Below are 13,741 nucleotides of genomic sequence, written 5' to 3' on the forward strand. Positions count from 1 at the left end.
ATAGGCTATTGGTGTCATTTTTTTTTTCGGTGTGTGACATCTAATGAGAAAGCCAGTTAACCACATCTTAGTTTTTTATAAGAGATGGAAAGAGCTGAGATTGCCTTGATTAAGTTAACACATTCTTAAAGTATGTTGGAGAAGGTTATGTTATAACAAAAATTACTGATGCTGCATTCATTACTTTACTAAATAAATTAAGCTTTCTCTTGCCATATAATCTCCAAAACAAATACTACACTTGTTAAACAATTGTGTAAGACAGGGGTCCTCAAACTTTTCAAACAGGGCCAGTTCACTGTCCCTCAGACCATTGGAGGGCTGGTCTACAGTAAAAACAAAAATTACAAACAAATTTATATATACACTGCATATATCTGATTTTGAAGTAAAGAAACAAAACGAGAACAAAAACAATATTTAAAATGAAGTAAAATTAAGTCAGCAAACTTACCAATATTTCAGTGGGAACTATGGGCCTGCTTTTGGCTAAAGATGGTTGCCAGTTTGAGTGCATTGTTCCCAAGAGGAGGATATATCTCAGAGGGGAGAGATGCATAAAAATTAAGAAGTCTGCTTGACTTGAGTGCATCTTTCACAACCACAATTCTGCAGTTCAGCCAGTTCTGTTTGGTAAATTGTATCCACAGTTTCAATGTCAATAAAAAGGGGTTATGGAAAACTGTATGTCCTGTTTGTGGAGATGAAACTCTTTAAATCTAATCTGGAACTTCTTTTGAAATATTTCCAATGAATTCACACATGTTTTGTTTGGGAATGCAACCAATGGTTTTTCCACTAACAGATTTTGAGTTGAGATGGCAGAAGTTTTCCTCCTTCACTTGCTTGATGAGGAGGTCTAATTTTACTTAAAATACATTGACATGTGATTGCATTTCACAGATGAGCTTCCCCTTTCCTTGAAATTGCACATAGAAATTGTTTTTAGCTCTGTTACTTCTGTCAAAAAGGCAAGATGCCATTTCCATTCTGTATCATTGAGCTCTGGTACTTTTTTTTTTTGAAAGCAGCAAAGTTGTAATCTGTGGAAGTAAATCATAGAAACATTTCAAAACTCTCCCTTGACTCAGCCAATGGATTTCTGTATGATATAGAACATCTTCATAGTCAACATTTAGCTCAGACAAAAATTCCTGAAATTTTCTGTGTTTTAGTGCATGAGCTCTAATGAAGTCAACACAAGATACCACAGATTTCATAACAAACTCCCACTTCAGTGATTTACAACACAGTGCTTGTTGGTGGATGAGGCAGTGAATGGCTATTGGATGAGAATGGTTATTTTTTCCATCTCTTGGTTAATGTGAGCAATTACTCCTTTCTTAGACTCAACCATGCTGGAAGCACCATCAGTTGTCACGCTGGCTAGTTTAGTCCAGTCCAGCTCCAAAATATTCACAGTTTGGCAAACCTTTTCATTGATATCCTCGCCTGTAGTTGTTCCTTTGATGCTTTGCAGTGCAGCAAGCTCTTCTGTGACTTTGAAATAATCATTTATCCCACAAATAAAAATTAGAAATTGTGCAAAATCACAAACATGATTGCTTTCGTCGAGTGCCAAGGAAAAGTATGAAAGTTTTTGGCGGAGTTTTGCAAATGCTGATGCAAATTGTCTCCCATTTCTTCAATCCTCCACGTAATTTTAGGACCCGAAAGACTCACTGTACTAAATAAATCGGCCTTCTCTGAACACATCTCTTTGACAACAGAAAGAAGGCATTTATTATCATTTTTACAATATGGCGGTCCTTAAGCAGTGAAAAAGTTAATTATACCTGTAGTTTTGTTCATAGATCACAACAGTATAAACCGGGGTTTACACAACATACAACATTATACAATTATATATAAATGCACTTACTGTATTTTAAATTGGGTTTTGCTACTCCTCAGCTGTTTGTCACGGACCAGCAGGGAAGACAGCAAGCAGCCCACCCAGAGATCAGAAATTACTCTGTACCACCCATTCAGCTTAACATCTTTCTCTCCTCCTTTCCACCTTTTCTCCTTTTCTGCTTTTCCCCCTTTCCTTCTGTTCCACCTTACTTATTCCCTTATTCACACCATAACTTCTTTCCTTCTTTCTACCTTCCCTTCAGTTTATCTTTAAGGTTTCCTTCTTTTCCCCATAACTACATTTCTTCTTCTTATCCAAAAGTTCGTCAATTCCTTCTGGTAGTGACCAGGGAACTCACCTCTTTATGCTGCCAACTTCTTCCAAGCTGCCTCTGCTGCGCCTCTGCCTCAATTCTCTTCGCTCTTCGACCTTCACTGCTCACAAGCCACTGCACAGATGGCCCTCCCAAATGATTCCTCTGAATCCTGGGTAGTTGTAATCCAGCTGCGATGTTCGGATCCTCTCACTGACTGAAGGCTGGACATTGATTCCCATAATTCCCTGCCTCTTCTTCCATCAAAGTGGTCCTTCTTTAAAAAAAAAAATAGATAGGCAGCAGCCGTGGACTGGCTGGCTGGATAAATGTCCATAGCAGGCCACATGTGGCCCATGGGCCGTAGTTTGAGGATCCCTGGTGTAAGTGCTGATGAAATTCTGATTCATATATGCACATGAATTTGGACTCTGAGAGAATTCCTGAAATTAATAAGGTTACTAATTTCTATTAATTTTCTACATTTAAATTACTACTTTTATGAGTAGTCTTAATATATCATTTTGAATAATGCAACATGAGGATTTTTATATAAATACATACTAAATCCATTTGTTGATAAAAAATAATTGATCATTGACATATAAAAGAGGTTTGAGATTAATATTTTTAGATTTGTAGGAAGTTACAAGTCAGAAAAATTTTATTTGTAATTAGTAATTTCTTTGTGTTATTTTCAACTTCCTTGTTATAAAATACCCTCTGTTTTTATAATAATAAAATTTATTAAAAATTAAAGACACATGAGTAATATTCTGTCATTTTTGTGAATAATGCTTTATTTAAGTTAGAGCAGGGGTCTCAAACTCGTGGCCCACGGGCCATTTGCTGCCTTCCTTACAACATTTTGTGGCCTGTGGCCGGCCTTCAAATATTACAGTATTTGCGATTATTCACTTGCGATTTATCGCATTAGTAAGAAAAAATTGCATTAAACATTTGCATACCCCGAGCAGTTCCGTTTGGGGTATGCAAATGTTTAATGCTATTTTTTTCTTACTAATGTGATTTTTATTGTGAATATTCGGTAAGCGAAATCCCTTATGTGGCCCTGCCTCACCCCGACTTTGCCTCCTGCGGTCCCCAGGTAAATTGAGTTTGAGACCCCTGAGTTAGAGGGTGTAGGTAACATCTACATTTATCCCTTTTAGATTATGGTAATAAACTTTTGGAGTTCCTGTTTTAGAGCAGCATTTTCCATTCTGGAATTATATGGCCCTCTGGGGGCCCCTAGCATATTGGTAGGTGCCCACAAGTGAAATTCATGTAAATTGGGGGCACTTTAGGAGACGGGGGGACATCTTTGTCATGGCATCCACCGGAAGGAATCACGATTGGAAAGGTACAAGTTCAGAAAAAGGTTTAAAGGCATTATTTTTGAGAGGATGGTATGCTTAGAATTTCTTTATGTATGAGGAAGTTTTATTACTAAGTTACTTCTTTTTCTATTTTTATTGTGATACCATGATTTACAATACAACTGATAGTGAAAGATTAATACAATATTCTAACACTACAGCTTGCCCCCAGCTTCCAATTAGATAAATTTATACCCAACACCCAAGCATATATGCTATAAGGAGGCTGCCAGGGAGGAAATCAAAAGAAAGATAAGACACATAAATCATGTCAGACCACCTTAATTTTCCTAGATTTCCATTTGTAGTGACTAATAATATTATTTATGCATCTTCTGGTTAGAATTTTCATGCTACTTTTAGTGTTAGATGTAAACACAAAGTTTCAGCCAGTAAAATATGAGCAGAAATGCTGGAGTTTATGGAGTTCACATAAATCTTGATACCATAACTATGCTTCCCTATAGACTAGAATCAAACAATATTCCCCTGCCCTTTATTTTTAATAAGGGCCACACTCTGTAATAGGGACCTGATAGTGTATTGCTGGGGACTAGTGGTACTCCAGCTACTAGGAACAGTGCAGTGGTCATGGGTCACTTCCCATTCTTTCTCCTATTATTTCTATGTAGTTTGAGATAAAAAAAAATCATTATTTTGTGTATTAAACAATCAACAATCTCTTGTGTACGTTTGACAAAATGTAAACTACATTGACATATGTCATTCTTCAAGATTTTGAATTGAATATTTGAAATGTGCTATGTAACATATTGATCTCTCTACTTTTGCCTCAATATCCTCAGAAAAACCAAAGTCTGAATCTGAAAATCAGGAAAAAGATGAACGGAGGCACATATAAGAAAGGAACCAAGGGGAAAGAAAGTGTTTTCTCAAAATATTGACTTGTAATATCGTTTAACTTGTAGACGTTCAGATACTGGCAATCACTTCTACTCCCAAAACCTGTTTTTCTTTTTGATGACAGACATAACTGGTAATGCATAGGCTTTCTCCTGGCTTTTTGCTCAGGTCACTTTTTGCTCTTGGTCACTCCTGGTGATGCTGAGGGGACCATACATGTTCTGGGAATAAAATCTGCTTGGTTGGGCCGGGCGGTGGCGCTGGAGGTAAGGTGCCTGCCTTGCCTGCGCTAGCCTAGGACGGACCGCGGTTCGATCCCCCGGTGTCCCATATGGTCCCCCAAGAAGCCAGGAGCAACTTCTGAGTGCATAGCCAGGAGTAACCCCTGAGCGGCACAGGGTGTGGCCCAAAAACCAAAAAAAAAAAAAAAAATCTGCTTGGCCACGTGCAGTGTAAAATGCTTTACCTATACCCTGATAATCAAATATTTTTAAACTGATTATTAAAGTGTTTATAGTACCCTTTCCACCATTATTTTTGCAATGACTTCTCTTCATTTTAAGCTATTTTTAAATTGCTGTCAGTCCTCTTTGACCTTTTAGAGGAATTTCCAGATAGTCTTGCAAATGCTTTAATTTGTCAAAATTCCTTACTACATTTATTTTTTGGCTCATTCACAAATAGCTCTCCCACAGTGAGCAGATCACACAAATGGAGTCAGCATGCAGAAACAGACGTGCAAGCTGTTTGTTTCCGAAGTCATTGACAAGGTGTTTATTTTTCAAAAACTATAACTCAGAATATAAAAGTATCTCAAAAGGTAGCTGGTCAGTTTTTAAAATTAAATTTAATTTAAAATTAATTTAAAATTTTAAAATTAAAATAACAGTAGTAGAAGTTTATTCTTTAAGTATCTGTGCTAGAAGTTTTTTGTTGTTGTTGTTTGTTTGTTTCTTTTGTTTTGGGGCCACATCCATTGGTGTTCAGGGGTTACTCCTGGCTCTGAGCTCAGAAATCACTCCTGCAGGCTCATACCATATGGGATGCAGGGGATAGAACCTGAGTCAACCGGTGCAAGGCAAATGTCCTACCTACTATTCTATTGCTATGGCCCTCTTGTATGTGTTTTAACATTTTAATTTTTTGACAGTAAGAAAGGGAAGGTATCAAATATAGATTTTTACAATATCTATATATCTATTGCAAAATTTAATCAGATAGAATTATGAAACATCACAATGTTATAATAAGCTATAATTTTCTGGAGACATAAACACCAACATAAATGACCTAACATTTAAAATATTGTTACTAGTCTATGGTGTCTTATTTTTGAGAACGTTATTTTCATACAGTAAAAAAAAACATGATTCCATTACATTAAGCGAGACTAACACATAGTTCCCTCAAAATACATATTCATTAAGAACAATGTTTCTATATGTGTTCTTAAACGAGCAGATCTAGATCATGTAAAAATCAAGCCAATAAAATGGACTGATTGCATGATTGGCATCTGCAGAATCCAGAAAGAAATTTATAGAACAGTTCTTTTCAAGCTCTCACTTTCAAACTGAAACAAGCACACTAGACACTTTTGTGTTGTATACCTTATATTATAAAATATTAAGTTTAATTTAAATGTGATCTTTTCACTTTGATAAAGTATAGATGTTCCATGAAATTATTTTGATTTATATGCGCCAGTCAGCATTCAGGACATAATTAAACATTTAGCTATACAGCTAGAGTCATTCATATTTCAAGAATTTGGCTTAATTCTGTATTTGCTAGTCATGAGTCTGAGACTACTGAAAATTATTCAGATATAGAAGCAGTCCTGATGACTGGGCTGCTGCATCTAGACAAAGTAATCAAACTTTGGAGTTGTAAAGTGGAAAGGTGAAATTACTGGCATTATATAGAAAAGTCATTGCAATAAAAATGAGTTTGCATGTACTTGTAAATTCTCTGAAGTATGCCATTTAAAATAAAGTAGCTATTTAAAATATTCACCTGCATATCCATTAATTGTAAAACTTTGATGCAACCAAAATTCTAGATTCATGTTATGTTTCTGTGAAGGAGAGAACAGATTTCAATTTATTTACCCTTGAATATTTTCAAAAGAAATTGGCAAGATATTTTTAGCCAGATTTCATTAAATAATTCCTATAAGTCATAATGCAAAATAAATATAGTAAAGAATTTTTCAGGACATAAATTTGCTAAATATTGTTGAAGTGTTTTAGATAGTCTCTTTGTAAAAAAAACAGTTACAAATGAAGTTTTAAGCTAATTTTAATTTTTTTATTTAAACACCTATTTTTATTGTCATTAATGCCTTTCTATCAGTCTAAAATGACCAGTTCTAGATAAATCCAAACAAAAGCCATATTCTCCTCTGAGGCTGGCAATGATGGTAGAAAAAAATTGCCTGGTTATAATGAGATTGTGTGTTTATCTGGTTGGTAATATAATAAATTGTTTTAACTTATTAAAATTGACATTAATATGGATTAGAACTTTCAAATATAATTATACCATTCATTTTACTCATTATTTCTAGAAGTTATTTCATTAGGAGACACATGTTCATTGATTTCTGTTCAGAACACTACTTACCAGTACAGTGTGGAAAAAGTCAACCTAATGTTTTATGAACAACTTTATATATACAATTGTAACCATATAATATTTTGATTTTATATGATGCAATGTAGAAAACAAGATAGATGGAATAAAAGAATAGAACCAAATGTTTATATACTATATTGTTAATATTATGTAATTTGTTTTATTATCTTTTTTATAAAGGAGACTAATATAAGCAAAATGTTTGCTATTAATCATTTATTGATTTAGGAAAATTATGCCTGATTAGATGGCTGTGTTGCTTATTATATCTTTTTACTTTTAATCTATTTTTACCTATTTTGTTACTTTTATTTATTTTTTTATTGCTTTCACTTGTGAATTATTGAAAAATCTAGACACATTTTTAGCAAATTAATGACATGTTTTGTTGGGGTATTTGGACCACATCCAGCTGTGGTCCAGTCTTACTCCTGTCTATGAGCTTAGGGATAACTCTGGCAGAGTTCAGGAGACTATATGTGGTGCAAGGATTTAACCTGGGTCAACCATGTTCAAGGCAAATGCCTAATACGTTTTTCCCACAATATATAGCTTATGTCTAAGTTTCGTTCTTAAAACTTTTGGTTTTCCTATTTTTATTTTGCTTAAGATATTTTTTATATACTTTTTTGTTAACCTGCTTATTAAGTGAACATTTTTCTAGTATGTTAAATATTTTTGTATCAAGCATTAAAAGAAAGTAATGCCTAAATATTTTGTGATCTCAAGTTTAAGACTTTACTTATTCATGGTCAGCACACAAAGGTAACTGGGCACTAGAGCCTATTAATGTATAACCTCAGATTTTTTTTTTTTAACAAATGTTGCAACAAATTCAAAGAGGAATATCTGACCTGGGAAGCCTATAGAGTTTACAAAGTCTTAGCTTTTACAGGGAATATTGAACCTGGCACTTGAAATTCAGAATCTGTGCTTCATTTCTTTGCTCCTAACTCTTGTCAGAGTGTCAATTCAAAGAGGAATATCTGACCTGGGAAGCCTATAGAGTTTACAAAGTCTTAGCTTTTACAGGGAATATTGAACCTGGCACTTGAAATTCAGAATCTGTGCTTCATTTCTTTGCTCCTAACTCTTGTCAGAGTGTGTACAATTTCATAATTCAAGTGTCATATTGTAATATTCAAATTTACATTATGCTAGAGCCTAAATATTCTGATTCTTTAAAATGATATAAATATGCTGATGCATGGAATTAAAAAATCCCAAGTGAATAATTTTAATCTGTCATTTTTAAAGTGTTTCTTGTGAATAAACTCATAATTTTAAAAGTAATGAATTTGTATTTAGTGTTTTGATATTTTAAGTGAAAAATTAGAAAGCAAAGGAACTGTTACTATATTTTATTACATTGCTCATTTTAGTCATAGATACCAAGAAAAAGACACCTGAGTTACCTTTATTCTTTCATATTTAGCTATTGAAAATGCACAATAAATTCTTAAAATAAATATCACAATTTTGTACTAAATTATCATTACTTAAATATATGCCCACATACCAATTTTTATAGATTATTTCTGCCCCAGATATTGGATTTACACAATTTTGAAGTTGGACATGAATTTAACTTCCTTTGAATTTCTATCTGCTCTCTGATTATTGGTTTTACTGATTGAAACCTCAGTTTCCTCATTTTCAATCGAAGATAGTAATAGTATAATTTTATAAGGCCTTGAATAAAGAGATAATATCTTAGACTTTACCTTGTTTTCTAATACATTGTGATGATTAATTAAATATTGAGCTGATTAAGCCTCCTTGTTGGAAGTTGGGTATGTGTATCAAATTTCTGCCTTTACTTCACAGTGATGGTGAGTGAGTTGCTTTATGTCTCTGGGCATTATTAATACATGTATAAAGTATATAAGTAAGTCATACATATAATACATTGTGTTCACATGCATGCAAAATATTGAAAACAATTTCTGGCACATAGCATGAAGTAAATAATCTCTACAGTTTTTTCTGTAGCTTTGTTCCTTCAATACATAAAATATGTTTATATTTTTACAAAAATATAAAAGTGTCATATATAGTTTGAATATAAAAATTGTTTTATTGTTTTCTTAGGAATATGTTGCATTCTCCCTGAATCTGGAGAAAAGTTGTTTTTCATAATGTTTTTGTGTGAAGTATATTGTTATTTGTTTTAATGTGATATGTTAAACTTTTAGAGTCTAGAAAACAGTTATCTAAAAAGCAGAGAATGTGTACTAACTTCAAAATTATGAATGTTTAAATGAAAGAATATTGAACCTGTTAATATGGTAGTGTTTTATTCAGTAATCTTCGTTAATGTTAGAAACTTACTTCTAAAAAAAATGATAAACTATAACTCATAGAGTTAACTCTTCATCCGAAGGTAGCACATTGAAAACAAGACAGTAACATAAGGAGTTTAATTTACTACAGTGAATTGGGGTTATTTGAAACAAACAACTCTTGATTTTGTGTATGCATATGTTTGCACAGACAGAAGTCTCTGCAGAGATAATGTCATTAGATTGAGCTTTTAAATTTATATCTAATGTCATTTCTGGGCTATCTGTAGAAATAAGAAATGGATGATAATTAGTGATCAAATATTTAGTTAGATTTTATTTGGTATACACGCTTTTAAGGAAAATTTTAAAAATATTTTAACCTTTGCTTTCAGGGAATATGGAGCCATTGATGATGTAGATATTGATTTGCATATTGATGTTAGTTTTCTTGATGTAAGTAACAATTTAAAATTTTTAAAATACCCAAGGAGTACTCCTGGTTCTGTGCTCAATGTTCACACCTGGAGGAGCACAGGGAACTCATATAGGATGTCTGAGATTGAACCAGGATCAATTGTGTCCAAGGCAAATCCCTGCCCCCTGTACTATTTTAACACTCCCAACAGTTAAAATCTACCTTTACTTTATAATTTTATTTCTCTAATACTATAAAGAATGAAGTTAGAGTGTTTTGTTAAAAACTACTGTGATTCATTGAATTATTTGTTAAATATACGTACATATGTATAATTTTTGAATTGGTTCTTGTGATATATTCTGCTAGAGTATTTATATAGCACTTTATTACTTTTGAGCTTCAATTTTCATATATAAGGAAAATATTTAGAATAGCTTGACTTTATTTTCATGAAAGTATTGGCATAATTTATTAAGCTTAGTGACTTAGGCATTTCTTAAAAGTAAGTTAAATTTGTTTTCACTATTGGGGAAAAATAAATTCTAAAACATGACTTCGTTTTTCTTTTATTATTGATTTTTGGACCACACCCAACATTATTTAGGGCTTACTCCTTGCTCCTTGCTCAAGGATCACTCTTGGCAGGGCTCTAGGTACCATGTGAGGTGCTGGGGGATTGAATTTAAACTTAGTGTATGCAAGACAAGTGCCTGACCCACTGTACACTATCCAGCTCCAAGATGATTAATTATCTTTTTAATATTTTTTTATAGGAGGAGATTGCTGTTGCTTGGGAAGTGATTCGTACAGAACCTATAATTGTGAGACTACATTGTTCACTTACGCAGTATTTAAATGGCCCAGGTTAGTTATATTTTTTTATTAGTTTGAGTATTAATTAGGATATGAATGTTAAATAAATAACTATTCAAATAGTAATTATGGACATATCCAGATATTTTGATAATGTATTTAATTGTTTTCCAATTTTAATGAATTATATATTGACTATATAACCCTAGATATATAGATATTAGTCTGTACTCTGATATCTATATGTCAGAAAGTTATCATCATGTTGTATAAAAAACTATTGAGACAATGAAATTTAAAAAGAACTTTTATGTAATTGACACTCAGTAAATATAATTTGCATTGCCAGAGATTTTTTTTAATCCCTTGTTTTTTCTATTTTATTTAATTACTGTTTATTTTAGTCTAAATATTAACATTTCTGTTTTGGTAAATGAAGACTATGTTATTGTAGTTTGTTTCAGAAGCCTTATGGTATGATCTTTTCATATTTCCACTTTATTTCAAATGCCTTTTTACAACAAGGATTTTTATCATAAAGCTTACCAAAACTTTATTGTTAAAATATTTTTCTTACCTACCACTACATACAGAATTGTATCCATTCCTCTTCATCTGGTTAACTGTAGCTATATAACAAACTTTCTTCCCCCAAACTTGGTACTTTGATAGTTACATAATTCTCTTCTTCAATTTCATGTAGGTGCCCCTTAGATAGTGAAAGGGGCTTCTTTTGTTGAAGGCTCAACTAGATTGGATGCTCAAGGCCGGACAGTTTTAGATAATTAACAAAAATGGAAATGAACTTGTGGAGCTTGACTGGGGCTCTGCAACTAGAACATCTACCTTCCATGCTGCTTGGGCTTTTTGTAGCCTGATGATTGGGTTCTAAAAGCAAGTATATTCTAAGAATATACCTAGGAAAAGACACAGTGAATATTTCCCTATATATTCTGTTTATTCTGTTTAATCAGAGCTTTTGAAGAGTTTACCAGAACCCAGGGAACAGAAATCTCAATATTGCAGCCATCTTTTATTGGCCACATATTTACGGTGTCTTAGCACTGCAAATTTTTGTACAAGTATATCAGAGAACCAGAGAACTTACATCTGCTATTCGTTTTATCTTAAGAAAAAATTCAACCCTTCAAATTAGGAAATACATAGTAAAAATTGTAATTTTTGAAACTATTTCTCTTATCACTTTTCTGTTTTTATATAATGTAGTCTAGTAAAATAATTAGTTTTTAATATCCGGAATTATTTCAGCTATATGATTTCATGTGGAACATATTTTAGGTAATGTTGCCACTGATGTTATTAAATACTAAATTAATATTTTAAACATATTTTTCTTCCACATACTTTTTATGTCATGTTTGCATAGCCTGATAAATATAACAATTGTGTTTTAATTCTCATTTAGATAATTTTATTTGATGCCACTTTAGTATCTAATCTCTCCTTTATTTTAAATTCATCTCTGTTAATGATGAAAATGGATTAATTTATTTACTAATAAATCACAAAAATGTATAGTTTGTTTTTTCAATCCTAGTAATCACATGAATTTTGCAGATTTGACTAAGTATAAATTTGGATGGCATTATAGTTTACTCAAAAGGCAAAATTGCTTAACAAACATCTGTTAGTTTTCATCAAAAGTGTTTTAATTTGTTCATTTGTAAGAAATATTTATTTTGGGTTTGTTATTGGATTGTATTTCTCCGAGATATCTTTTATTTACTTATATTTTTTTTGTATACATTGATCTTAAAACATCTCATGTAGATTTCATGCAATTATCTTATTCCTTATCTGATTGTCTTAAAATGTCTAGATAGAAACTGGAGCCTCTGTAATGTTTACTGTTTTTTTCATCTTTCTTACATCAGATATGAATATTTTCACATTTTCGAATTTATCTTATAATCCATTAAATTATTTTTGCCCTATTACTCTTCTATTGTATTTTTTTTTTTTTTTTGGTTTTTGGGCCACACCCGGTAACGCTCAGGGGTTACTCCTGGCTATGTGCTCAGAAGTTGCTCCTGGCTTAGGGGACCATATGGGACACCGGGGGATCGAACCGCGGTCCATCCAAGGCTAGCGCAGGCAAGGCAGGCACAGGCACCTTACCTTTAGCGCCACCGCCCGGCCCCTTCTATTGTATATTTTACTTTTCTAGTTTTTACTGCTGTTGTCTCCTCTATGATTTGTTGCTTTTTGGAATTTTGTCGTGAATCAATGGTTGTCCAATTTTTTTTATTTTTGTAAGTGGACCTGTTTTTTCTTCATTATAAAATTTCAGCAGTAGTTAAAAATGCACATCTTCGAAACTAGCATAAGTTGTATGAATTAATATGAATTCCATTTGTCCTTGACTCTAGTTGCTAGATACTCGTTAGTTCTAAGACCTGGAGCTGAAAAGTGTGGACTACAAACTCAGTACTTCTCACATTTTGATCCTCCGAGACCCCTGTGTTCCATCCTGTACTTCCATCACCAAGATTCTGCAGGATTCAACACATGGCTTACATGGCTCACATTAGAACTTTATCTTTCCTGTGTAGAGCAGCTATGCTCTTAGGAATTATTTGTCAATTTCCCATATCATTGGTGCTAGTGACATAAACATAAGTGGTCCATCTATATTGTGGCAGTATATGTGGCCTTGTCTTGAGACTGGATCTATTTGGTGATGATGCAGTTGTTGTTCTAGTGTAACAAACAGCTTCTGACTGAAGCTGGAACTTGACTCGAATTTGCACATTTTCCATGTTTCCTATCATCTTTATTTTACTCCATCAGCTTCTCTTGGGAGTGGATCTTTAATGACTAGCAGATTTCACTTAGGAAGCCATAACATAACAGGGGAAGCAATACACACTGACACTTTGTAGAATGAACCAGGGACACACTCTCCTTTATAAGCTCATCAGTTTCTTTTTTTTTTTATATAATTATCTTTATTTAAACACCGTGATTACAAACATGATTATAGTTGTATGATTACAGTCATGTAAAGAACACCCCCCTTCACCAGTGCAACATTCCCACCACCAATTTCCCAGATCTCCCTCCTCCCCACCCCTACACCTGTACTCGAGACAGGCTTTCTACTTCCCTCATTCATTCACATTGTTATGATAGTTTTCAGTGTAGTCATCTCTC

General features: G+C 33.1%; 1 protein-coding gene across 2 annotated transcripts in view; it reads left to right on the top strand.

Annotated features, from left to right (window-relative positions):
* The window catches only part of PARP8 (poly(ADP-ribose) polymerase family member 8), a 175,302-nt gene that overhangs the window by 102,870 nt on the left and 58,691 nt on the right, over positions 1–13,741 (top strand). For both annotated transcript variants that reach the window (XM_049768368.1, XM_049768367.1), the window contains exons 9-10: positions 9,729–9,789; positions 10,528–10,618. In XM_049768368.1, the coding sequence (XP_049624325.1) occupies positions 9,729–9,789; positions 10,528–10,618 (152 nt within the window). The remainder of the gene's footprint in view (positions 1–9,728; positions 9,790–10,527; positions 10,619–13,741) is intronic.

Source organism: Suncus etruscus, chromosome 2 (genome assembly GCF_024139225.1).
Source record: "Suncus etruscus isolate mSunEtr1 chromosome 2, mSunEtr1.pri.cur, whole genome shotgun sequence".
NCBI lineage: Eukaryota > Metazoa > Chordata > Mammalia > Eulipotyphla > Soricidae > Suncus > Suncus etruscus.